The sequence below is a fragment of the Ammospiza nelsoni genome, chromosome 9 (genome assembly GCF_027579445.1).
Source record: "Ammospiza nelsoni isolate bAmmNel1 chromosome 9, bAmmNel1.pri, whole genome shotgun sequence".
Classification (NCBI taxonomy): Eukaryota; Metazoa; Chordata; class Aves; order Passeriformes; family Passerellidae; genus Ammospiza; species Ammospiza nelsoni.
This window is the reverse complement of record NC_080641.1, coordinates 17,136,104-17,163,962: the sequence shown is the minus strand read 5'-3', so window position 1 is coordinate 17,163,962 and position 27,859 is coordinate 17,136,104. Positions and strand designations below refer to the sequence as shown.

General features: G+C 38.0%; 1 protein-coding gene across 4 annotated transcripts in view; it reads right to left on the bottom strand.

Moving 5' to 3' along the window:
• Positions 1-1,529: 1,529 nt before the first annotated feature.
• Positions 1,530-27,859, bottom strand: part of COL11A1 (collagen type XI alpha 1 chain) — a 124,145-nt gene continuing 97,815 nt past the window's right edge. For all 4 annotated transcript variants that reach the window (XM_059477821.1, XM_059477823.1, XM_059477820.1 and 1 more), the window contains 21 exons: positions 27,404-27,457; positions 26,428-26,481; positions 26,276-26,329; positions 19,974-20,027; positions 19,390-19,497; positions 19,147-19,200; positions 18,806-18,859; positions 18,240-18,293; positions 13,140-13,193; positions 12,667-12,774; positions 12,532-12,585; positions 11,442-11,495; positions 10,475-10,582; positions 9,811-9,864; positions 9,686-9,721; positions 9,523-9,576; positions 8,451-8,700; positions 6,700-6,812; positions 5,858-5,926; positions 4,958-5,191; positions 1,530-3,274 (listed from right to left, as the gene is read on the bottom strand). In XM_059477821.1, the coding sequence (XP_059333804.1) occupies positions 3,128-3,274; positions 4,958-5,191; positions 5,858-5,926; positions 6,700-6,812; positions 8,451-8,700; positions 9,523-9,576; positions 9,686-9,721; positions 9,811-9,864; positions 10,475-10,582; positions 11,442-11,495; positions 12,532-12,585; positions 12,667-12,774; positions 13,140-13,193; positions 18,240-18,293; positions 18,806-18,859; positions 19,147-19,200; positions 19,390-19,497; positions 19,974-20,027; positions 26,276-26,329; positions 26,428-26,481; positions 27,404-27,457 (1,821 nt within the window). In that variant the 3' untranslated portion in view covers positions 1,530-3,127. The remainder of the gene's footprint in view (positions 3,275-4,957; positions 5,192-5,857; positions 5,927-6,699; positions 6,813-8,450; positions 8,701-9,522; positions 9,577-9,685; positions 9,722-9,810; positions 9,865-10,474; positions 10,583-11,441; positions 11,496-12,531; positions 12,586-12,666; positions 12,775-13,139; positions 13,194-18,239; positions 18,294-18,805; positions 18,860-19,146; positions 19,201-19,389; positions 19,498-19,973; positions 20,028-26,275; positions 26,330-26,427; positions 26,482-27,403; positions 27,458-27,859) is intronic.

Sequence of the window (27,859 nt, the reverse complement as noted above, 5' to 3'; positions counted from 1 at the left end):
AATGAGTGTATTTGCAATAGAAAACCTGTGGCTATTAAGGCTTCTCCTTCCAGCCATTAGCATGTGAAGATTAATTTTAAAATTAACAAAGCTGTTTCCAAGGGGAAGAATCTTAAGGACCTCACTTATTTTTTGAAGCTTTGTAGCTTTTTGTGTCACAAGGTGACTGTTGATGTTAGCCATAATGGCTCTCACATGGAATGGGAAAAAATATCTTTATTGCATTTTATGAAGTTTTCCAAGAGATGTGCCAGTCATGGTGAGTTGATACTGCCCTATCCTGGAAGAGAGAGAGGCAAAGAAACTCCACTCATGCACACAGAGCAGTTTCTGCCACTCCAGTCATAGCTTGTCATTTAAATCTCTCTTGTATGTCCATGTAATTCTGGACAGAACATGGCCTCAGTCTGGAGTATTTTTTTGCCTTAGTTTGCCATGTGCTGAGTTACTCCCATTTCAATGCAACACAACCACAATCTCTGTTAAATAGCAGATTGCAAAAGAGAATGGACAAAGAGAAGTTAGATAATGGTGAGATGCTTTCATGAAAAGGATAACTAGTAAGTGGCTAAGGCCTAAAGAAATATTAAAGAATGTTAAAAACCAGATGGGTCCTTGCTGAAAAGAGTAGAAAACTCATGTTCATTTCCTCCTTTGTGATGTTGCTGACAGAAACCTTGGCAAGATGCTTGGACTAATTCTGGAGAAGATCTGGTTTCATTTGACTGCTTGAATACATCATTGCATTCTTAGAAACAACATTCTGCTGCAGACTAACCCTGACTCTGCCAAGCCACAACCATCTTTATTTGTTACCCTGAAGCACTCAAACATGGAGGTTTCTTTTAGATAGGCTTGAACAGGTCAGCTCCTAACTTAGCCCAGCCCCCTTGAGCAGGAAAAAGTGGCTGCTTCTCTGCCAAACTTAATGCAGCTGCCCTCACATCTTACTTAAACATAGCCAGAGTTCATGAAGAACAGGTAGCAGATGAAAAAGAGAGAAGGTTCTTTGGAGAAGGGGGCATATGTCATGTCATTGAACCCATTGCTGGTTCTGGTTCCACAGTCTAAAACAAGGTGCTGGACATTTTGTGTTCCACTACTTTCCAAGTCTTGGTCTCATTCTTGTCTTCCATTTCCTATTAATAAATAGGGTAATTTCCCTACCCAATGGAGTCCTACAAGGATAAGCACAAGACTGAGGAATGGACAGTCACTGTAGGTTGTGGGTGGCTGGGAAGGAGTATCGGGCTCCTGTCTGGTGTTTGACGGTATTGTCTGGACTGCTGGAGCTATAAATCCATACCAACCACGTATGAACTTATCCCTGCTGCCAATGGCCAGATCAGCACATTCTCTGTTAACACTTCCCTTCCCAGTGCTGTTGCCCAGTGCTTGCCAGGACATGTAGTAACATTCCTTTTTTTCAAGCCTGGATTGGTCTGGAAGCAGAATAAAGTTAAAGTAATGACAGTGGGTGCATTTTGGACATTGAAACAAGAGAATGACCAATCCAGATAAACAAGACTTGATTTTATTAATAAAATTTGTATTTCCCTCTTTGAGGTGACAGTTACAAACTTTGGTTCAAAAATAAAAGAAAATATGAACAGCAAGAAGTTGACTTTTGGAATCTCACTTTTACATGTATAAACGTGCATAAGAAAATACCAGTTGGAAACGAGCCAGCAGAAACTAGTACTATTTAATTTAACAATTTATAAGAAATAGAAACAAACATTTCTTTTCAAGTCTTACATATATTATGAAAAATAATTACAAAAGGATTTGTGTTGTAAAGCTAAAATGTAATTTCTACTTCCAACTACCTGAATAAAATGTTCAGAGGGAAGGCGAAACCATCACGTTTTTTGGTGAGCTTTGAACAGTGAATTGTAAGAGTTTGGGTCAGAGACAGCTCTTTAGGAAGCAGTCCCTCCTGTGTTGCTTAGCAACTGTGTAGAATCACATGACCTAGACATATTGCATCCCTGGCCTTCAGGTGGAGTAACAGGAAGAAAAATTCATATTAATTAATTCATATTAATGGGACAGGCAAATATTGTATAGAGTATTCTGTGAAATCTTTAGTATCCAGTTCAGGAAGCGAACATCCATCATTGCTTACACAAACATCTAAATAAACACTGCAAAATCCATGAATAACTGTTTCAAATCCAGTTTTATATTTATGTAGCCCAAATAAGCACAATGGAAACAAATCCAGATGAGATTAAAACAAAAAAAAAAAAAAAGAAAGCTATATGACTAATTTATTTCACAGATTTTAAACAGTTCTCTAGCACACAAGATTGTTTTTTTTCTTACATGTTTTCCCCACCCAAAAATATAACCTTGTTTATTTTAGGTATATACAGTTATTTTATGAAATTATGGAATTAGAATAGAAAAGAAAAAGTCTGAGGTATAGCACCATGGAACACAGCACCTTTGAAAGTGCTTTCATTTCATCATCTAAATTCATTGTCACAGACTGATATCAGCAGAAAGGAGTTGTTTGAGTGTGCTGCTCAAGCTCTTCCAGTTTTGCCACCTTAATTTTACTGGCGACTTCAAATAACAAAGCTCTTCAACAACAATATATACAAAGGGATTTTATTATTAATCAGAAATGGAATTCTTCACTGGCAATTACAGTTTTATTTTTTTCAGAATACATACACAGTATTGACAATGTAGTTTGTAATTGTAAAATAAGAGCCAGATGCAATTCAGAGACACATGCAAGTTTCGGAAGTGGACAGAGAAATCACAGTATAGTACTGTACATAGAATAATTACAGTTTATATTAAACACTCTCTAAACACCTCTTTGTTGTAATGGAAGGAGCACCATTGTCGTTGGTTTTTTACAGCACCAGAGGAATCCAAAGGGGGTGTTCCTGAAGTGAGCCCTATGTTGTCTGTCTGTGCCACAGCATCTTTGCAAAATAAGTTTAAGTCATGTGATTCTGGCCCTACAAGGGCAATGATTACTTTCTAGATAAGACATACATACACAGCAAGACATTTTCTATGCCATCCTTACTCAAAACTTGCATGTGGCATGAAGTGGGTTGGTAGCACCAAAGTGCAACATTTGTGTTGATCTGATTTTGTCTTAAGCTTAACCAAGGAAGCAGACAGGACCGACCTCAAATCCAAACTTCTGGTTCTGATCACCAAAGTCATTGATCATCACATCAACTATGGGCACTTGGTCTATTTTGGGCGTGTTGATTTCCAGCACCGTCTTTGCATAGCCCTTTCTTGACTGTTAAGGAAGAGAAGAAGAAAACCCAAACTGTTATACCTCTGAGCATTTAACATGCTGTCAATCTTCATATTTTATCTCTGAAGTGTAGAATTTTGAAATTATTGCCCTGACATGCACCAGATATTGCAAACCCTAAATCTTATATTTTCTTATGATTTAATTCTAAAAATGTGACATGGACTGATTTGATTTTAGTTGGAGGATGAACCATAGATTTTTTTACTTATTAAAGTAGGCCTACAAAAGAAAAATAATTTAAGATATCCCATGGTTTTTAGAGAATTCTATAGTTCATGTCTATACTATCTAATAAACAATAATATTGCCACAGCAGTACACGTATTTCCTGTGGAAAAAAATCACAAATTAGTTCTGAAACAGAGAAGATACACTTCTAAGAAGAAATACTGTAACAGGCTCACAAACTATTACAGCAACTAAGAAGAAAGTAATATTCTGACAGGACTGCCAAGTGCTGCACTTGGAAGCCAGCTTTGAAGGCACACCCTTGGTGCCTGAAGAAGGCTCTCTAGCTCCTCATGCATCACTCAGCCAGCCATCACATCACCTGTCAGCACTTCCTTTAGATGGTCTCTTATATCTGCTGAGACCCCTTTCAGCTATACCAGGGTCTTGGAGTTCAGAGGAGCATCCAAGCTGACAGACCTGAGTGTTCTCAATTTAGTGACAGCTGCAACTTTCAGCTCTCTCTGGAGCTCTACATTTATCTTTGTGGATAACAAAAGTGAAATGGAAATACAAGGCACACAGAAAGGCTGACATGAAGCAGTTGAGTATTAGAGTCTCACTGCTGAGGGGAGGTGCTTTGCACCACCTGAGCTGCATCTCTGCCTCAGGTGTATATCCTGGCACTTTCAGGTCTCTAATTCTGTATCTCTGACTGGTCAGAAACTGCTTTCAGAATGCTCCTATATCAAACACCAAAATAATTAATGAGGCTTCAACTATCCCTTGTTCTTTTGATGTCTTTGTTTCAAAGGGTTCAATAGAGACTGTTCTATTTCTGAGAAGTGGTAACAGTTGCTATGCCCACAGAGACCCTGAAAGAGGAGTGCTCAGGGAGCTGATGTATGCTTGGACACCTCTGGGGATTTTTAGCTTAAAGGGGGATTCTGAAAAGTAAGAGCCACAAACTTCACTTGGCTTTGAATATAGAAAAGAAGAAAAGGAAACACAAAGTCACATATCAAACTATGAAATTAATTCGCTATGTTTGGGTACATACATAGGATTTATGTGATACAGTTTTTGCTGCATTCAATGACTATTCTCTTTGTGTATACCTTGATTTTTAGAATCAGTATATTCTGCTTATAGGCTGCCTCCTTTCATTATCTATTTTGCTTCTGTTCTTTCCTTATTCTGGAAGGAAGTACACAGTAGCAGATAGTCTGCTTTCAACACAGTGGTGCTGACAGCCTGCATCCATTCCAGGTTTGTTCAATTTCTTGGCTTGTGGTTATATCTTTTTTGGTACATAGGTGAAAATTGAATATGGCACCAGTGTGCTATGGTTAAAAATCTACTAAAAAACAGTATATGACAAGTGAAGTGTTTACAAAGCTTGTCTCAGAAGAAAGCTATGAAAAAATAGATTTGTTTGATTTCCACTTTAAATGACAGCTTGGTTTTGTAAAGACTCTTTGAAGCTCTACTTACTGCACAGCCATCATGGAGAGCTTTGATGTAAGGATTGTTGTCATAGGACATTTCTTCATCATTGGATCCTAAGAACCTTAGTGCTTTGTCATAGCTGTCAGAGGGTGCATCGTGCCAGGCTACAGACTGGTGACAGTTGTAAGTGAAATTTTGTCTGGCAGAGGCACTCAGTAGTTTAAGGAATGTCATTTGGACCATATTAATGGAATTGCCTTCAACATCCAAATAGGAAAGCTGGAAAATATAAAAAGTTAGATTCATATTTATCTGTTTTCTTTGGTACAATGCAAACCAAAATTATTGTTGACAAAAGAGAATCATATAACTGCCCTTAATAAAAATATCAACCAACACATAATATTTTATGAAGTTTTAAAGGTCGATACAGCTATGACTCAGTAAATAGATTTTCATGATGTAGCAGTATATTTAGGATGAAAAATTACATATATGAGCTTTGTTCTACTGGGAAAAGAGAGAATCACTCCTGCCTTATAGTGTAAAGCAGCAGAATCTGTTTGGCAATCTGTTTTTAGTTAATCATAAAGTTAGTCAGCCTGCAGCCTCACCTCTGCATACCCAGAATATTTCCAGTAACCTAGACTGGGGTGGGGGATCTGTGCTCCAGCTGCTTTCCCAGGGTTTGGTGGTAAGGTGTGTCTGACAGGGGCCAGATCCTCACCACCAGCTGTGCAGTGACCTTTGGGGTCACTGTGAGACAGTACAGATCAGGCTTTGGCTGTCCAGGGGCAAGAGACCACAGAGCTGCTGTGATATTTAGGGCAAAAGGGCTGGGGGTCTTTTCATTATGTAAATATTTGTAAAATTCCCTTTGATCTGCTGATGGCTGAAAAGATGGAACTGATTTATGAATACAGTTACATTGCAGTGACAACTTACAAGTTTGCCTCGTTTAAATTCACTAAACCAAGATCCTGGGTTCTCCTTTGGCCACGATGAAATTCTAACCTGTGAGGTCAAACATCAGAGACAGAAGTATTTGAAACATATGTTGACAGATAGGAAGGTTTTACATTACTTGGGACAAATACCACACCAGATAATACAGAATGGTTCTTCTGAAATCTCAGCCACTTTAAAGGTCTGAAATGGAATCTTTTTCTTGTAGAGAATGCCTTCAAATCAGTGACTTCAAATGGAATCCAAGAGAGAGTTAGTTCTGTTTGAGGGAGATGGTTGTAACCTGTTAAGAGCCAGGTCAGCTGCTGGTATAAGTTGTTGCTGTGAAGTATCTAAATGAGTTTTCACCCGTGTTGATGCTAATGGAGTGCTGTCAGAAAGTCTTCCTCTATACCATATGCCTCAGCAGATGTAATCTATAACAGTGAATAAGGACACTGTTAATACAGTCTTTACATCTACTTTGCATAGGAATGCATGAATAGATATAAATGAACCCACAAGGGAAACACAGGAAGGTTTAGCTTTTAGGTGACAAATACTAGATCATCTGCTGTAAGTGGCTGCTCAGCTGTGTTGCATTCTGAAATGTACTGACATGTTAGCAAGCAGGTGCACAGATTCCCTATCTGAAGTTGAAAATGGTATTTGTTAACTCTATGTACCATTTTACTGCTCCATTCAGATATATGTAAATGTAAATGCAATCAGAAAGACAGATACATGAAAATGTGGCAGTGTAATTATCCTGTTTAGTTCAACATTGTAACAGCATAATAGTAACTGTCAGCAGCCAACTGAAAACACAGATTGGTACTTACTCCTTCAGATTTCTTATCTGGGTAGATGCAAGTTTCCCCACCTGCTGTGAAATTGCAGTATACTTTGAAGGAGTCTCCAGAACAGCCCTGGTTAGGATCAATCCAATATTCCCCTAAGACAAATGAGAAAATATTCACCTTATACCGTAGAAATGGTATTCAGAAGAGCCAGGTTTTACTGCTAACTAATGGTCCTCCAAAATAGGAAATTTATTTTATCTGAATGTTTTAGGTCAGAGAGCAAAATCTGGAATGCATCCCTATCTGCAAACAGAGGTGTCTGCATGTGGCTTGCTGGGGCTGTAGCTGGCACAAGCACCTAAAGCTTCCACTGAGATGGATCCACCTCAAGCAAAGACCTTTTCCTCCTGGCTTATGAAGCTGCAACACCAGTGAAAGCTGGGCATGAAAAGAGCTGCAGCCCATCCAAGGTACATTCAAAGTCAGTGCTCTTTAAAATCTGATATTCCAATTAGAATGATGATTTCTGTGATGAGGGTTCTTATCTTCAGGTGTTTCACAAGCAGGGCAGCAAGCAACTTTCTGCCAACTACAGTTCTAATCCCGTTTCAAACAAATAGTGGAGATTTCAAAGAGAAGTGACTAATCCTTTCACCAGTTCTGTCTTCTGAATATAGGGCATAGACAAAGTATTTGTGGGGTTTAACAATTCTGTTGATTTAGGCTGTATATTGAAAACAGTCTTTCCTTTCTGTAAGTCTTATCCCTGAGGAATTCTGAATTTTAATGAATATATTTGCTTTTATTTTAACCAAAATAAGATTACTTTTATATGAAGACAGCTCTGAAGAAGAAGCAAATAGTGGTAAATGCAGAATGTAAAAACCATTCCTTATTATGGAGGGTACTGAATTGTAAAATATCTACTTTTCATATAGCACATACACAGCTTAACTACTCCTCAAGGCAGCCATCTGTTCTTATCTATCTAGAGTGAAAGCAATAAAATATTATTAAACTGTCAAAATCTATTTTTCCTCCCATTTAAAAGCAAAAAAATATTGCTTTGAACTGGAAAAAATATGCATTGCAATTGAAAAAATTATGAAAGGAAGAAAATTCAGTGAAGGCTGGCTTTCATTTAAACATTTTCAGAGGGGTAAAATTATTTAAAAGAAAAAAGAGAAAACAACAAAGAATAATGAAATCAAGATAGTTCTTAGGAACACTGGGTATCTTCATTTTACTATGCATTTTATTACACTACTACTTGGTAGCATTAAACAGTATCAAAGAAACTTCCATGCCTCTTTGCTGGCTGATCTAGAAAAAAAATCAGATGCAGTAGAGAAAATTATTGCTTCCAGGGATAAAAGACTAGTAAACTTTTTGAGAATCATTATTGAACATAAATGTCATAAAATACCAATGCTGAAATATCGTTATACTACACCCACTACAAATATTGTTATACTACACTCTTTCATCACACTCCTGTTTTGATCATCCTGGAAATGCAAGGCCCACCTTTCATGACAACAACTGCTTTTTATTTATCACTTTAACAGGTGTTAACTCAAAAAACAGATAAGGTTATGTATTTAAAGAGCTTTGACCAAGAGAACATGTCTTACACTTTTAAACTTTTATGCCTGTAGAAATGGATTCAGTGAGACTGTGTTTGTTGAGCAGCTGTGTGAGCCGTGTCTCAGCACTGGATGAGTGGTGCCAAAGAGCCCTGGCAGAGCCAGGCTCAGCCCCGTGTGCCCTGCTGTGCACTATGAACTCACCGTCTGGGAAGTCGGGGTGGCAGAGCTGCAGATCTTTGCAGGTCCGGGCTGGGTTATTCTGAGTGCCCATGGGAAACTTCATGTGCTCAATGTCTTGTTTCAGGGAATTCAGAGAGCCAAAGATCTCCTCCATGCCATCAGTATAATCCAGAATATTATCACCAGCATCAGATAACATATAGTCAGGAGATCTTCTTGTCTTCTTGGCTGACTGGATTGGCAGTGGCTGGATTACCTCACCTGGAGGGCCCTAAGTGGAAAACAACATATCTAATTATATCTTCTGTTAGTTTTTCAGCAGAGAAGGACCACAGAATGTGGCATGGAGATGCTTTGAATAGAATTTCTTCGAGGTATTTATTTCTTTATTTCACCTTTTTTTTTTTTCTTTTAGATTCATACCTATGTGCTTTGATTTACTTGAAGAAAAAACCAAAAAAGATTGTAAAAGGCCAGACCATTGGTGTGCTCTAAACTCCTCTCACTACATTGATTTTGGGGATGAGTGTGTTGCCCTCACACAAGTGACACACAGAACTCGCAGTTGCCTCTGTATCCCTGTAAATTCCCTCAAGCAGAGACATATTCTATGAAAATTGAAAACTCTGGATGTTTCCTATGATAAAAGTTGAAAATTCCACTTGGGGTCTAGGAAACAATATTTAATTTCAAGAAACTGAAGAACTTCACTCAGGTTTGGACTCATTTTAGTTTGTTATGATATTAAAAATAAATATGGAAACAGAAGAGTATCAGCAGTGGAAACCCATAGAATTTTGTTTTCTGTGCTTCAATATAACGCATTAAATAATTATTGCATGAGGGGCTTCTTTGTTTGGGTTGGTTATAGAGGTTTTTTGGAGTGTTCTTTTTGTTTATTTTATTTATTTGTTTTAAATTTCTTCTGGCTTTTTCAGTGCAGATACGTATTTCTGTGCCTGGAGGATCTGTGTTTCCAGAAAAATGAATTTTCAAACCATCATTCATATTTTAGTTCCCAAACGTTGTTTTCTACCCTTGTCAAAGCAAGTTCATCATGTCAGGGTAATGCAAGATAAAAATTGTTACTTACTGGAGGACCAGGTGGACCAGGTAAGCCACTGTCACCCTTCTGACCAGCAGGACCCTACAGAGCAATGAAAGGAGTGCAGTGTTGACCATGTTACACAACGTTTAAAAATAACACACACAAAAGCTAAGGAAAAGAGGAGAAAGTGTAGAGGAGAGTTACTCACACTGGATCCTTTGGAACCTTTGGGACCCTGGGGACCCTATGGGCAAGAACATATAACTCTGGTTAGTGTGTACTGCACACAGCTTGGGGCTGGGTAGAACAGGAGGGCTGGATGAAATTACTTACAGGTAATCCAGGTGGACCAGGGGGTCCAAGGGGACCAGCAGGACCAGAAATTCCCTAAAAAGGAATAAGAGAATAAGCACAGAACTGAAGTATTCTACATACTGGAGTGTGTTAAAAAATTGTATCTATAAAAAAGTAGTTCCATGAAGTGTCCAGCTGTGGTGAGTTTTGAGTTAGGCCATTTGCTAGAGGCCAGAATAGTTGGCAAGTTTAAAATATTAGATCTGACAATGTGAGTTGCTTGTAGTTGTTCTTACACTGACTGCAGTGCATTGTCAGAGCTGTGTTCCTCTTCAGATGGGCTTGGAAACCTCACATTTTACATAGTGCCCTAAAAACATGGCTTAGTAACTAGAGGAGACGGAGCTGCTTTGGGTAATGCAATCAGAAAATGTGATGAGATTGCTGCTGCTACTTTTATCTTGTTGCTAACGTGTTCTGTGTGCATGTTGGGGTGTATGTGTTTCCTTAATTTTCCAAAAACACTCTATAACCTCATTTTAAGATGTTTAATATTGCTGTGTTTGTACAAAGAGAAGAAAGTTTTAACCTCTTGCAGGAGACTCTGAGTGTTAAGTGTTTAGAACAGCTTTCAGAAGGAAGCCTGGAATAGACACTCCTTCTTACATGGCACTTGAATGAAACACAAATATGTTGTACTCACTGCATCCCCCTTGGCTCCAGGAGATCCCTGTGGGCCAGGAAGACCCCGATCACCCTTTTCACCCTGTTCTCCTGGAGGTCCAATCAGGCCAATCAAACCAGGATGTCCCTAAACAAGATTTAAGAAAATACAGTTAACATACATTAAAGTAAATGTGCTTTGCAAACACATAAATTAGACCTTTCACATGTTGCCACTGTTGCTTGTCAATAATCAACCTGAAAAAAAATTATTCTAAAAGCGTATTTATTGTTGTTAGATGGTCTTTCCAACTTTCAGATTATTTGCAAGTTGTGACTGCTTATTCAGTGAAAGATCCAAGTGCAGTCCTTGCTGAAACCAGCACAGAAATCCCAGTACTCTGGGTACAAATTTCATACCAGTTTTCACAGATAGATGCTATCAGCATCTCACAGAGTTCCACATGTGCTATGGCTGCATAAACAGCTGATCCAAGCAGATAAACAGAACCTGCAGTTCACAAGGCTCAGTCATATTCACACCTCTTTCTCTACAGGTTTTTCTCTGATACAAAAGCAATCCATATATTGTTGGGACTCCATAGGAAACTGCTAACCCAGATGTCTCAATCCATTATTTCAAAAGAAAGTATTATAGCTGTTAAATATTTATATTTTTCTTTTAAAATAAAAATTGCCAATACTCATAATTTCTACTTGCTTTGTTCTTGTAAATCTGACGGTTCTCTTTATATCATTATCTTTGGGATTTTCATTGCAGGGACCACATGGTCATTAGATTACCACACAGGCAGTAATCTGTTTCTTTCTAGCTGTTTCCAGGATATGGCTTAAAACTTCATGATGACTCTTAGGGCTGTGGAAGCTGTTTGATAGCATGGTACAATGCCTTGCTGATAAAAAATCGGCTGCTTCTCTCTGCTAATTTTATACAGGTTTAAGACTGGGCTGAAGTTACAAAGACACAACTAATTAGCAAAGCATACCTTCTCTCCTTTGGAACCTGGGTCTCCTTTCAGTCCAGGCAAGCCAGGTGGGCCCTTTATAAAGCAAGGGAAGTAATGTTAAAGTAAGTTTTAACATCCTGCTTGAATCACATTTTCTTGAAATGTTATTGAAGGCAGTTCAAATCAAAATACACATTCAGTGGCTGATGGTTGTGATTGATGACATGATTTAGAGCCCAGGATGAAATGTATGTTTAAAAAGCCATAATGATGCTACAGTGGTATTTAAATAACTCTATAATTAGAAATCTATAAAAGGTTGTATGAGTAGAAATCTATGGAGCAGAGGGTCAACTCAATTCTTGATTTGAGAAATCTTTAGATTTTATAAGAATGGCAATGCAAATTGTGTAATTTGTACATAATGGAGTGAAAAATGCAGGCCATGTGCAGTGCATGTGCCTGTGCAAAAGACATGAATTTTTCAGAGGCTGTTAATCTCACACTGCACGTGTCCATGAGGTGTAGAGCTGCTACACCAAGTCTGTGTCTCCTCACCACTGTTCTCCTGGTGGCAGTGGGCAACTTCTGCTATGGATAGGAGTGATAAGAGACCTTTTCCACCTGGCACATACTCAAAAATGCTGTAACATTTCATGTACAAAATATTATTCAGTGCTTATGCTTTCCTTCTCCACTTCAGGATATCACTAGATGCAAAAGCATAGGCAAATGCATAATTCATGACTGAAATGTGAAATTTTTAAGCCTTTGGAATGCAGAATTAGACTTTTCACCTGCAGTGTGTTGTGCTCTACTGCAAATAAGCCTTCATATTCTCCTGATAGCAATCTTTTGTGGAGGATGGGAGGGGAAGGAGGGAAATATAACCTGAGAAACTTTTACATATCAACTTTACTTTCTTAAAATCCAAAATTAAGTTGCAGCAATGCATTGAAAAGTTCTTGTTGAGCTGACAGGAAGTCTGTGTAATTGGAAGTATATAGTCATTAATATACTCAGCTCCAAATTTTAACAGACTATTTAAGCTCTCAAATGTTAGAAGAGGGATCTTTCAGTGATGTTTTTGGAGGCTTCTGTGAGGGACATGTGGGAAAAGGATGCTCACCAGAGGTCCAGGAGGGCCATCCTGACCTGGTGCTCCAGGCATACCTTGTTCTCCCTAGAAAAAACAAAAAGCTGGCTTTACCAGAGTGTATAGAGGAAATGCAACATTTAAGATTTTAGGTGCTCCATGACTTACCACAGGGCCAGGAATGCCCCGGAGACCCTCTGGGCCAGGTTTCCCTGCAGGTCCCTGTGGCCCAACTGGCCCTGTTTTTCCAGGAGCCCCTTCTGCACCAGGTTCACCCTGGAAAGAACAGACCAGGTCAGAGAGGGGCTGAGTTTGGCACTGAAGGGATGTACAAGAAGCAAAGTGCTTTTATAAGCCAGAGGTCTGCACAGGATGATTTCCTGAGTAAAATGTCTCTGGCTTCACAGAGAGGTGTGGTGCCAGCAGAGCACCTTGCTTGTTACAGGTGAGCTGTGCTGGGCCTGCACTGCTGGGTCCTCTCTATTACATATTGCTACTAATTCTGGGTCTGAATTTAAATTTTACACAGTGCCTGTTATATCTTTGAAAAGTTCCACACTCAGTGCATCATAAGCAATTGACTTTTAAATTATAAATAGTTTATATTTCTATGCTTCAAAAAAAAATCTTTAGTGTATTACCTTTGCACCTTTTTCACCTTGTCTGCCTTCAGCACCTGTTGCTCCAGGAGGTCCCTGTAAAATATGGACACTGAGCTCATAATCTCAGGTTTTTTCAAATATAACCAGTGAAAAAAATTCTGAAGGTGCAATTCCCACCATATTAATAAGTAGCAAATACTTACAAAATAACATTAAATTTCTTTTTTTGACATTTTATTTACATGCTAAAAATTACCAAACAGCTCTTATTCTGCTATATAATTTTCTGGTTTTTTAGAATATCTAAAAGATGATGCGATTTAATTTGTTTGGGAATATTAAAAAAAACAAAACAAAACAAACCAAAAAAACCCCAAAACCCCCCCAAACCCAACAAAACAGTGTACAAAAGAAAAAAGGCAATACTAATTTATATGTACAGTAACAATTAATTTTAAACTTGCTTTGCATTGAATTCTATCTATTCACTGTAGTTTATCCACTGATTCCAAAAAGCCCTCTCTTTCTACAGTGCACAGCGTGGCAAATACTTCTTTATTCTCTACGTCAGGGATGGGCTCAGTAAGGGGCCTGATTACACTTGGACAGCCAAAATTTGACGTATTATCCACTAAATATGAAAGTGAAAAATAAAAAGACATTTTTCTCCTCCAGAACATCAAGGGCTGATTTTTAGGTCAGGTAATTAATATTCATAGCTTCAGATATGAACAGGAGCGGTGTCTAGAATTTAATGCACTCTTCTGAAAATGGTTCTCTTATATGCTTAGCTTAGAAAAGATACACTCAAGATAATGGACCAACTGTTCTCCTACAAGGTTAATTTTTAGCCTGGGAAATGTCTTTATTACAAGTAGCTATTTCTTGCCAACCAATAAGCAGCTTAAAGGAACATGAAAGAAAAGTGACTATGCTCAAATGCTGTAATTTTGTGAATCTATATAAGACTCATCTGTTCATTAATGCAACAAGCAGATTTTTATGTAAAAAAAATGTTCTGAAAATCAGCAACTAGAAAAATTCAATCACTTCCATTTATTTACTGCTTTTGACTTCTTAACATATAGAAAAACAATTCAGGCTCCTTAAAGGTAAAGCACCAGAACACAAATTAAATTTTACCAGTAAGAACTGTACTTCCAGTTAAGCATCTGCCTATTTGCTTTGTGGGCTCAGGGCTTTGGATCAGTATTTGACCTAAAGCCATTTTTTATACTAGAGCTGAACTTAGCCCAAACCTTTTATTGCCTGATATATTTCACTATCCACTGCTACCTTGGCACATACCTTGAGGAACTCCACTGGTTTTAATTCCTGGAAATTTATATTCATTTTATAGCTATTTACATAGAAGTATATTAAGATCATTCATTTGCTTCTGAAATTAAGCTTTCTCCAGGGTGACACTGAACATCTGCAGCAGTGCATGGACCTTTTGGCCAGCAGAGATAGTTCAGACTACATCAAAGATAATGCCAAATGAATTGATTTAACCACAAGAGGAATTTGACCATTTGTTGTGGGTATCAGCAGCTTTTTTCTTTGGTATTTTTAAGAGCTGTAAGGGGTAAAGGACTTAGCTTTACTTCTTCAAAATACAGAGAAGTTTAGATGCCCTGGGCCAAATGCTGACTCTTTGAAACAGGAAGAATATTTTAAATCCCCGCTGTTCCAATAATAATTAATAATGTCTGATGTATGTAACCCTTTGTGTAGGTTATAATTTGTTGGGTGGATTATAGTTTGCAGTGATAATAAGAAAGATCAACAGGTACATAAATAAAATAAGAAGAATTTTAGAAACATGACTTTTTTTCTTATATTAATTAATTAATATGCCCCTTTTCTTTACTTGTCTGAAGTTCCCATATGGATTCTAACCCACCCTAAGAGACTGAAAAGGGTTGAATGTGGTAGTTTGTACTTGAGAATTATGGTCTCTCAATAATCTGGAAATGAAGCTGCAGCTTGAATGAATTAGCAGGGCTAGGCCCACTGTGATGGCTGAAGTACAAGTGCAGTGCCTGGCGTTGGCAGCAGTGCCCGGGCTGCCCCAGGCACGGAGCTGCTGCCCCGGGGCCGCTGCGGACACAGAGCGCTCCTTGCAATTCCCCCACCGCCCACTGCGCCGGGGGAGCGGCTGGGGAATTGGAGCTGACAGAAAGGACCTCGGTTACAGTACTGGGCATTAATGCAGGGTTCTACCCCTCATCACCCCAGCTGCCATGCTGATTCTTATCAACATTGCACTGCCATTTTGGACATACTGCCTGATACGTTTTAACAACCAAGAAGACAAAAGCAATCATGCAGAAACAAACTCGTTCTCAACTTTTGTTACATGAACCTATTGAATATTTTTCTCTGTTCTTCCATATTTCATTAAAATAATTTCAGTTGTTGTTTATAGCTGTCATCTGGCTTAAAACATGATTTCCAACACAGAAAAACCATTTCCACATTTCATTAGCCCGTGTGATAGGAACTTAGCATATTGTTAGGTATTCTGTGCATTTGAAATCAAGAGAGAAATTAATTTTTAAGTGGTGACTACACCCTGAGCCAGCATCATGATGTAGCCAAAATGGAAAAAAAAAATCTCCTTCATAGAAACACTTTATTTTTTCCTGAGTTATTCAAAATTGTATTTAAAGGCAGCAAACCAAATAAACTTCTGGTTTGCAAAACTGCTGGCTTTGCTTCAGTATTGACATCTTTTAATGGAAAAAGATGGTGTGACCTCCAGTTGAGAACAAAAATACATCTTAGTCTTGAGTTTTAAATTCTAAAACTTGGTTGATATATGAAGGTTTGTGTGTATGTGATGTGGACATCTAATTGTCACTGCCCAGGAAAGCAGCCCAGCAGCAGATCCCAAAGCTCAAGTGCCTGGCACACTGAAGGGCTGGGAACGCAGGCAAGGAGTGCTCTCTGTGCTGATCTGCATTGACTGCATATTGATCTGAAGGACAAATTCTGATGGTGTCTTTTCCTCATGCTACTTTTAACATTTGCCAGATGGAAATCAATGAATTCAAACTAGAAGTGTTACCCAGTACTGTATAGCAAACCAAAAAGGAGAGTCAAAAGTAAGAGCAAGGGATTAAGTTTCAGAAAAATAATAATAACAACATAACTGCAGAGGGGTTCAGTCTGTATCTCTAGTTCTAGATAAGCAGCCACAATTAATACTATTACTTGCAGCTAAATTACATTGATATATAAAGCCTTCTGAGCATGTATTTTTCTGATCTGGTACCTGCAGAGATAATTTAAGAAGTCAGAATACATAAAATAATAATTACTGTTTAATTAAACTCTAAAAAAAAATCACTTCTCAAGACTTTGTCAATTACTGTGTCACAAAAGTCACCCTTTTTAGATTGTGGTTTTGGCTTATCAGTTTCTTAGATACAATGGAAAAACTATATATGTCCTTGTCTTTCACTAGAATTTGCTTCCCAGGGAGAGATGGGGAAACTTTTAAACTCTGTAACTAGACAGAGACTGCTCAAAACTCTGACAGCTGGTAATAAACATGATTTTAGACGACTGGGCAGTAAAATTGAGGTGAGGTCAGTTACAAAATGGAATGGAAGAGGGGAATGAAAATGTATAACAAAATAAATAGGAGCCTACTGTTGAGGATTTCAAGAGCCTTTAATTAAAAGTATGGATTCTGAGCTCTGCCAGCCCATTATTTTGGAGACTGAAAACCAAAAAATGGAGTGGAATTTTGCTTTCTAGTAGTGTAGCCAGAGCTGCACCTCACCGACAGCAATATTACTACTGAAACTGTGTGTCCTTCTCAATCCAAATTAAGACTCTTGTTAGGGCTTTTTCTTGAAATTGATTCTATCATACAAGTGATAAAAACTAATGAAAAGCAGTTTTTTCAGGTAAGTATGAAACTTTCTGTCTTTCACTGTTACTCTCTAGTATAATATTAATATAATACAGATTCCCTACAAGTTTGAAATATTCTGGTGCTCAAGTAATGTAGAATCTGATTCTAAAAATGTTTTCTCCATAATTCAGATAGGGACTACATTGAAATATTTAGCCATGTATTTTCCCTAAATTGGAAATGTGTCAAATCACAGGTAACATGGAATCTGTGCTTTGAAATTGTTTTTTTGTCTAGGTACAATCAGATAGAATATAGCCTGTCTCTGAGGAGTGAGCTATTGCCTTTTTGTATAATAAAGCAGGAAGTTTTAATTTGATGTCAAGCAAATATAATAATTGCTAATATTCAGTTGAGCCATATTTCAGTTTTAGAATAAGGTTGCTAACATGACCATAATAATTTAAAATATTATAAATACTTTGCATGTTGGTGGAGCAAATAGATTACTGTACAAAATAAATAAAACCAATTAGGCATGTCATTCCACTCAAGCCCATTAAACCAAGCAGTTTAAAATATTTTGTTAAATAATTATCAGTTCACATTTAATAATGCCACTTCTTCTGTTTTTTAAAGTGTAAAACTGCATCTAATTGCTCTCTGAAGCAGACCTAAGGGTTGATGCATCTACTATAGTTCTGTGACTGCAACATTATTTACTGGGTTTGATTAGGTATATTTGTAAACCCTGTGAACCTTCAAAAGCTTTAGAAATGGAATAGCTTCATAAGTTAAAGAAATGCCTGCCTGTTAATCTTGTATACAGAGAGGATGATATAGTTTTGCACAGTAGCTGCATTGAAATTATTTTATTTCCAAGACTAAAGACACCAAAACAGACACATTCTTCCTGCTCCCTGATAGCAGACATGTGCCTAAAGATGGTGTTTGCTATTACTGTCATACCAACTCACTCCTGTTAGCAGACTGATTCAGTAGACACTGACTTCTTAAGTGAAAAGAAAAATCACCTTTATGGGTAAGCAATGCATTCTTCCCTATGTATTTTTTTGCTCTTATGTTCTTATAACCCATGCTAAAGAGCTTTCTCTGTTCTTTCTATTTTTTTCATTTCTCTTATAACATTACTTAAAAGAAATGACAAATGTCAGATAGGAGTGTCCCAGCATGAAACAAGTAGCTGAAGTTCTCAAGGACACAGTGTCTCAGAAGGAGAAGTGTACAAGAGAAGATGAGATATTCCTTACTCTTTTCCCAGGAGGACCAGGTGGGCCAGCTTCACCTGAAGGACCTGGTGGACCCTGCAACAGAAAATTAAAATCACAGCAGGAATAAAGGATGAAGTTCTCATCTGTATTAAATGCCATGGACATCTGCCATGTGTTAGCCCCATCAATGGACAGAATCTACAGAAATAGAGCTTTGATGCTTAATATGGGTATTGCTCAGGTACTGCTTAAGCTCTTGGCTTAATTTCGTTAGTTCAGCTAATGAAGATTATTTGGCTGCAGCATTTCTTTCTTATGCTCAGAGCTGCTCTATTTTTAGTGCTCCTCAGCAGCTCCAGCAGAAATCCTTTAACACATGACTACTTCTAAAGGAAATTGAGCTCTTCCTTCATTGTGTTACTATAATATGGGCAGTTCTACCGCTTCAATGAAATAAATGGGTTTTTTTAGTATAACAGAAAAAGTGTCCGCTCTGAAAATATTTTTAAGAGTGTGACTGCATAGAAGCCACTGATTTGGCAAAAGATACTTTCTTATTATCAGAGAGATTATGCAGGTGAAATAAAAGGAGAGAAAAATCTTACAGGTTGACCAGGATCACCATCTTCACCCTTCTCTCCACCAACACCATCCTGACCCTACAGAATTCAAGAAAAATAAACAAAATTAAAAATTCAGCTAATTTAGGCCCTTATCTTTCATATATGAATATAAGAACACTATTTTTCCATAGAGCATTCTCCCAAGGTCATTATTTTTCAAAATTTTTAAAGATTTCTTAACATTTCTAAGCCTTGAGAAATGCATGAAAAGCAAAGGATCTTACAGGCAAGAGTTCATGCCCAGACAAGAAAGAGAGAGGGTCAACTAGAATGAAGTACAAAACTAAGACTAGGACCTAAAACTGTTTTTAAGGTATACTTACAGCTGGACCAGGTTCCCCAGGGGGACCAGGATCTCCAGGAAAACCAACTGGGCCCTAGATAGATCAGGGAAAAAAGCAAAGAATGTGTCGTCCATTGCCAAGCAGGTAGCACTCATCAGAAATCTTTTATGAAGCATATAATGAACGTATTGCACTTGCAGGAAATGCTATGGTTCTGTATTCACAGATTGTATTCAGCAATGCTTCACAGTGGTTTGGGTTAGAATTATGAAGCTCACTTACTGGGTTACCCTTAGGCCCATCATCACCTGGAGGTCCTTTAGCACCTGGTGGTCCGGCTGCTCCAGGTGGACCAGCTTCACCTTTTTCTCCCCTTTCACCTTTTGGACCCTGTGGAAAACACATGAAGACAAAAATGCCATCTGGAAATGGAATGGCCAAAAAGATCACAATGGCAAACTGATTTTTCAGACAATAGAAATTTATCAGTTTCCTCAATAAATGGTGGCATGTGAGTGGGAAATAAGGATCTCTTAGGTCAAGTGCCAAATTCTGCACCCAGATTTCATCAGTGAACTGTTTCCAGAAAGAGAAACGTGCAAGCCAAAGTTAATACTTATGAAAGGAAAAATAGGCATTGTTTTGGGAAGTCTCCATCCTCTGTTAGTACAAGATATGGCTATGATTATACAGAAACAAATGTCATTTTAAAGGTAAAAGTTCTCAGCTGAAAATTCAAAGAAAAAGTACACAGAAGTGTACAGAAGTATGCAGAAGTGATCTGAGGAAATGCTTACCAAAGCCCTGCCAGATACCACAGTTCACCATAATAAATGCTAATGATAAGACAACAACCAAATACTCACAGCTGTTCCAGATTCTCCAGGAGGTCCAGGGTTACCAGCTTCTCCAGGCTCACCCTATAGATGCATAAGAATAATTTATGAGTCATTAGGGAGAATATTTTGATGAATTTACTTTTGTAATTGCATGTTCTTCCCATGCTTATTTATGTAAACAGCTTATAAGAACAGGTTTTTATTTGGTGTACCTAGAGGGGTCGATTTGTATACGGTTTTGCAGAAGTGGAGTCTGAAATTTGAGACATAATACATCAAACTAATATGTTCTTGAGCCAGGGAGACTCAGCTTCCCTTTGGGCTTTGGGAGATGTTCCCCTTTATTATCCCACATACTGCAAATTTCCTGCTTCTGATTATTGCCATAGCTACTGTTGGAAGAAGAAAGAGCTATAAAAAGGAAAACCTAATGATGAAATAATAGCATCAGTTAGAAAAACTTTCTCCACAGGCTACAGAGGTGTGTGCAGTGTATTTACCAGTGATGGAATTTGTTCTGTAAAGCAGATGGCTTTCAGGATCATACCAGTATGAAAAAAAAATCCATGCAAGTCAAAGATTGTGCACTATTAAGTGAACATTTAAGATAATTCAGTCTCCTTCTGAGTATTATCTCAAGGGCTGTCTTTTCAAGTCTTCATTTTAAAGTTTAGTTTTAACCAATTATTTTCTAGCTCAGTGGTCTGATGAATAAACTTTAGTAGAAAACTCTTCTGTTAGTACAATATTTAGTTATTAGCATCACAGAAACATAAATCATAGAAGGATAACAGAATATGCTTTGTGATTGTTATGGAGTGCTTGGATAAGAAATACATAATCTTATCCTAAAGGATTTTTCAATCCAACTGCTAATGGGGGGAATTTTTTCCCCAAAATATATTCTTTTTCTAAGAATTACATCTATGAGCAAGAGTCGTTCAGTGCTAAAAATGTATTTTCCCCAATCATTTACTGAATTCACAGAATTAATTTGCGTACCCTTCCTAACCTGTGTGATCTCCAACCCCTCTTCATTTTACAACAATTCAGTTAGTTCATATATGTCTGTCATTTCCACCTGGTCAGTATAAAACTACAAATCATAAAATACATTTTTAAAACAAAACTTATGGTGTAGATACTGAACCTTTTTTTCAGAGAAGCTCATAGCACCAAGATAACTTCACTGGGACCAGAATTTGGCCCAGTACAAATATTTTATTAGATTAAAGGAAAATATTTCAGTACCTCTCAACTGAATTCCAGACTAGGATAATTAACAGATAACCAATATTTCAGGAGCAATATTAAAATGCCCTTTAAAAAGGGCACTATTAAAGGATGAATGTGCCTTTGGAAACTCTGGTATGTTCTATTAGATGTACTAAAATTTGTAGGAACTTAATGATCCCTTTTAGTGTTTACTTTAGTCTTTACTTCTGTGATACATTCCTTTTAAAACAAAACAAAACCCGTAGTGGATGCTTCAGGTCAATAAGTGTTAAGAATGTTTTCTAGGAAAATTCATAATCTTCATTTCCTTATTCTCTGCACAGCATTTACTGAGTCTGCAGCCTCATTAGCACTGGGGTTTTGTCCATGCCTACTATCAATCAATTGAGATTTTTGTAGCAAAAGAGGATGAAGTCTGGAATCAGCAAAAATATGTTTTTCGTGTTAGTAGCCATTCTATATCCACAGAGTCTTTCCAAAGGTGAGCCCATGGCAGGACAAAATGAAGCAGTGACATGAGAGCACTGACTGTGCCCAGTCTTTGCTGCCAAGCACTTGTGCAGTATAATCCCCTTGGCAGCTTCTCAGAGAGAGAGATCTTCTGCCTTTCTGCCTAATGATACTGTAATTCATGATGATCCACATTTGATTGATAGTACAATTCTTACCCTTCCAGTTGACAAGCACATCTTCATTCCATCACACAACACTGGGCTCCCCCTGACCTGCACTTGGGAGCCCTGGGGGAGCTCTGGGGGTGCCTGCTCCAGCACTCACAGTGATGTTGGCTCTGTGCACTGCAGCTCCCCAGCAAGCAGCAGTGTGAAAAACTGAGAAATTGGAAGGGCTAAAAAATGTCAAAATGTTCCCTTAAAGGGCATTTGTGAAAGATGAGACCAGTTAAAGTTTCATCTCACATTAATATTTCTGTATCATTGCTCTACTAAAAAATCTGCCCCTTCCATGTATGCAGCCCTTGTTTTATCTGACAGTGATTTCCATATTCCAAGTATCAGGTACTATGAAATGCTACATTTGGTTTAGATAACTGTTAAGGGAGTTAAATAATGTTTTGATAGAGAAGACTGTAGCTGATATATATTCACAGAGTGCATGTTTATAGCTACTAAAACCTGTGTAATCTATAGCTATTGTTGGCCCTGGTCTTTCTTTTCATTTTTAGCAACAATGGCATTAATTCAGAATCTTCTCCATAGGATATATTTCATGTTCTGTTGGGAAACAGATTTTATGATCTAATAATATATTTATTCCACCTCTAGAGATTTTTCTCTCTCTTTTTAGCAGCTCAGATCTTTTAAAAGTTACTGTGGTCTTTTTTAGGCAAAGTCTTCCTCTGACAGAATTTAAAAAGAAAGACAGACATCTTAAACTACAAAGGGTCATGTCATTTTGCAGACATGCTTAATTCTGAAAACCTTATTGGATTAAGCAAGCAGAATGGTTTCTACCAAGCTAGACAAGTAGTTTAAAAGTTAAAATATAAATAAAAATAAAAAGTTTTAAGGTTTAAAAAAAGTTGTTTTCCTTATGATCAGTTCTAGAGAACTGATATCCAAAGCACAGAGATAGTGGATGGAAGGCTGCCACCTTTTGGTTAAAATCTGGGACATGGTCTTTAATTTTATAACAATGAGAGGCAACTTTGCAACTGACTGGGTTGTGAAAAGTTAGCTTTGCTCAGAAAACAAAAAAAAAGGGGGAAATTGTAACTCTAGAAGAGAATCCCTTTTGCATAGGTCTGCATGTGTGTTATATATGATCGTTCTGTGGAGAACTAAATTTAATTGAGAGAAATTCTACAGGCTGTGTTTTCTTGGAGAGCTCTTGTTTACAGTGTTGGAGAGATGGAGAAGGATGAGAAAAAAATCCCAATCAGGAGGTCATGTGAAGTTATTAAAAGTAATTTTTAGGATGGATGTTCAGGTAGCCTAAACTGTCACAGATATGCCTTGATTAGTTACCTTAGCAGTGTCTACACATGCGTGTGGAAAAATGATATTTACACATAAAATTGTGTGTGAGCACTTATCAAACATGTTCCTAAACTTAGAGCCAGGCTACTCAATTGATTTTGTCCTCTCACTTCCATCTGCAGTAGAAATCAATGATTAAGCATGAGAACTATTGATCTCACTTGTTTACTGTGTTGGACTCCTTATTAGTGTACTACTTTGGAAAGTTTTTTAGAACAATATAATAGGAAGAAATTGAAACCCAGATGAGTGTTGTGGTTTTGTAACATCAGACTTTTTCATGCAGTAAACCAGGTCTGAACTCTGAGAGGCTACAGAATGAATTCTCAGGTTCTACAGACGCTGGGTTTGTATTGCTCTCTAACTGACGGTTTATAACTGCTGTGGAAGGGAGAGGGGGTAGAAGAATAGCACAGTGCTCAGTGCAATTATCACAAAATAAATTAGAAAGGCAAATTTATTTCATTCGGTTCTGTGGAAGTGTGGGGTTAACATTATTTAATCTGTTTCCCCTCTGTTGTAAATTCTTATGTACATTCTAAGGCACGGGTTAGAGAAGTCATGAGCAACTTCCTGCCTGTTTAGAATATCTGCATGTTAAACCTTTGATATCAAATTAGAGATGAGAGTGTGTAGATACATTTGGTTTTCCATTTCTCTAAATTAAAAGCAGAAGAAAGTGGCTGCTCCTGGTGTGGCAGCTGGATTTAAGGGCTCTGCAGAGTGTCAGACTGGCAGGCCCTCGGTGGGGGTTACATCAATAATAACGCAGGGCTGCAGGAGCGTTTGCAGCACTGATGCCTTTGAACATTCAGCCTCTTGTGTGCAGAGCAGGGGAAACAACAACTGGTTAAAAATTCATGGCACTAAGTGTGACAAAAATTGTTTATCTCTTCCAGAAGATAAGGGGGCTTTGAAACCCATGTAATGAAAAAATATCTCCTGGTCAAACCATTAAAATATGCAAGTGAGCAAACCTACTTCTCTCCTCAGCAGTAATACGGATGATGCTAAAATGTTTTTCCACATTCTTTACTCACTGTATTGAATTATCTGTAGTATGGTGTGTCTTTCCTGAAAGGGGTGCAGAGGCCAAAGCATGCTGACATAATAAGAAAAACATTGGGGGAAAAACGTGTGGGAAGAAAAGGAAAAGAAAAAAATGCATGTTTTGTTTAAAAGCATGACCTGTCCTCCCATTGCAGCAACTCCCCCTGAAAAAGCAACTCTTGATGATATCTCAGCTTGAAATCTCATTAAATGGAACTGAAATTAAGAAGGAAGATAGCCTAAGAAAGAAAATAACCTGGCATGTACTAAAACCTGAGGAGGAGGAGGGAGGAAAGTAATTACAATTATATAAACTTCCAAAATAATACACTTGGAAGCTTCTCTTTGTGAATGCAGAGAATATGGGATATAAGCTAGAGGAAATAAAAAATGACAGCCAAGTGATAAACAGTCTGAACTTCATGTTCTTGAATTAAATTTCATGGCCTAATCATCACAAACGGTGATTCTAAATCACACAGATGAGTTGCAGGGAGAAACAAAGGAGGAAGGGGTTTAATATAAGGCAATGTGTTTAGAAAATGGCTGGAATATAATTTGATTGTGAAGTGCTGAAAATCGAAGAGGTGACTGAAACCAATGGCAAAAATTCCTATCAAGTTCAATGGGCCACGATATTATACAAGGTGGGGTTTTTTTAAAGTACTGAATATAATTGGCTGCTACCCTGGATGTTCTCATAATTAACATTTTTCTCAGTAGTGGTCACAGGACAATTTTTTCTTCCCACAATGCCCATTATTTTCTGTATTCCACTGAAATACAGACTCTCTTTTCCCAGTAACTTTTTATTTCTCTCAACTCCTAGATTGTGTCACATTTTTGGAACTCTTCCCAGAGAGAAGAAAACAAATCCTGCAGTCCTTCATGAGGCCAAGATATTTTTTAAAGTAGACTGGATGAACAATGTCCTGAACTTGGGACATTAGAAGGAATATCCTTGTTAATAATGCAGTCAAGCAGGAGGGCATCATGTTTTGTGTGTCTTGTGCAATTTTGGGGAATAAGATTGAAAACACCAGAATGCTGCTGCTCCCAAGAGGCGAGCTGATGCTCAGAGCCACATCCTGAGAAAGAAGCACTGCAGTGAAGCACTGCCAGCTTGCCACAATGACATCTCTTTGGTCTCAAAGGACAGTAAGGACACAAAATAGGATATTTCTCCATCAAACCAAATTTTATGTTATATTATTCTAGTACACTCTTTGCCACATCCCAGAGCACTGGTAAGTGATGTAGTTGATGGGCATGTAGGAAAAAAAAAACCAAACTGTGAAACATCTGGAAATTCTTTTAAAAGGCTGGTTTAGTTAGAAAAAGGGAAATCTTGCTTCATGTTCTGAAAAGTTAAAAATATGGAAAGCTTTCTGAAAAACTACCAATACTGACATTCCTAGAGATGTTTTTTCTAGGATTCACTGACATTGGTGTTTCTTTGAACATATGTGATACTCTGTGACAAATCATTAAATACTCAAGAGCAATCTACATAGTTTCTCAATAAGCAATTTATATATTGGCCTGGAATATATTTCTATTTTGTTTCCTCCATCTTGTGCTCCACTCAGGATCTTCTTTCCCATTCCAAAGTTCAGGAAAAAATTAATGTTAAACCTGTAACATTACAGCAAAAGGCTTTTAGGCTTACATAGATGATGTGGTTGAGGTCATGTAGCTTGATAAAATAAACATAAACAAGCACTTTAAGACTCTCTTTTGAACTTCTTGCTTGCTCAGCACTATATAATAGTTTACTCTCTTGCTTCAAATAAATCACAGGGAAAAAAGCCCTTATATCCCTGCATATCTCATCTTTCCTTTAAAACAAGGAAGATACAATCTGGTATGTTCCTTGGGTAAAATATGAAAGTAACCAATCCCAAAAGAACTCACTCCATATCCTGGCAGAAAATTTTCAGTATAGAGAACTGAAAATAGCAATGAAAATAATTTTAATGAATGAATGTCATATAGCATTCCTATTCCAATGTTTTCTCTTCCTTGGGCGTTTCCATCCACACTCACCTTTTCACCAACACCTCCAACAGAGCCAATTGAGCCTGGGGGACCTTGAGGACCCTACAGTGACAAAAGATTTTTGTTACCCAAAACATGGTCATCCAAAATAGGGTGCTTCTTACTCAATTAGCAAGACAAAAAAATAGATTGATTCTTACATCAGCTCCATTAGGACCCTGGGGACCTCTGGGACCTGGTGGGCCAGGTGGACCCTGTATCAAAGAGACAATGTGATTTAACAGAATTACAGAACAGATATAGTAGAGTTACAATCAGGAAGAATTTCTGACCAATGAAAAATAATATATTCAATCTGTAGAGGGCTTTTAATCTTCACCATGCAGCAGGAACAGCAGGGCCAGATTGCTGCCTGCTGGATGAGTTCAAAAGGTGACAGGAGGCCCAGGCTGTGTCACACAGTACCTGAGCTGGACATGACCTGATGCTTAGGAGCCCCTGAGGATTGGTTCTTTCCCTGCAGGTTCCCTGCTGCCCATCCCACTGCCAGAGACCTGGAGCAGCTCAAGAGTCTGTGACAGCCCTGGGGCAGAGCTGCACCATGGTGCCTACAGATGGGCAGGAGTGAAGCAGCCAGACTTGGCACAAGGTGCTGGAGGCAAAGGTATAGAGCAGAGAGCTTGCACAGCACTCAGGAACACCCACAAGGCATTCTGTCAGCAGGAGAAACAGCTGGAAAATGCATCACCCAGGGAAAGTAAACAGAGCCAAGCAGGGCTTGCCATCTCCTGGCCTGCATACCTGACACTGCATGTTAATAACAATGGCCTGAACTCTAGGAAGGTAGCTCCAGACTCTCTAGTGCAGTGGTATCTACTTTTCCTCTTTCTTTCTTGAACCTGATTGTCACTGGACCATCTCAGACACACAGAGCATCTGCTTTGCTATCTATTTTTCAGTATTTTCTCACGTTAGATAAATCTCAATATTAATGATGAGGGAGTAGATGTGGGAAAGCGAAGAAAATCCTAGAGAAAGTTTATGTTACACAAAATGTTTCATACTCGGTCATCAAATTCAGGAGTATCTTACCAAATGGTGAGCAATAGAGAAAAGACAATAATGTAGGGAGAATATTTATGTCCTTTAGAGTGACCAGTGCGGAAGAAGTCTTACCATTGGGCCCACATCTCCATTTTCACCTTTTTCACCTGGTGGGCCCGGCAGACCCTAAAAAACATGGGGAAGAATACTGTAAGTAGGGTCCCTGGAATGATTAGTTAAAAATCAATATGAAACAATCAGATCTACACATCAAACTTGTGAACTTGGGAGGAGGCAGGATGGTGGAATAAGAAGAAAAAGACCTATTTGCATTAAAATGGAAAGAAACGGAAGGGAGCTTTTAATATTAAAGTAAATATATAGGTAATCCTAGGATGCTTAAACTAAGTGATACAATAAATTTGGGGGCAAAAAAACCCCACCAAAAATGCACACAGAAATGCTACACTGGGTGATTTTAAAAACACTTTCAGGATTATCCAGAGCTCAGGTGGGAGTCTGGATAATTTATGCTCTGATGTGTATATATATATACATATATATAAAAGTCCTGCTGCACTAAATCTA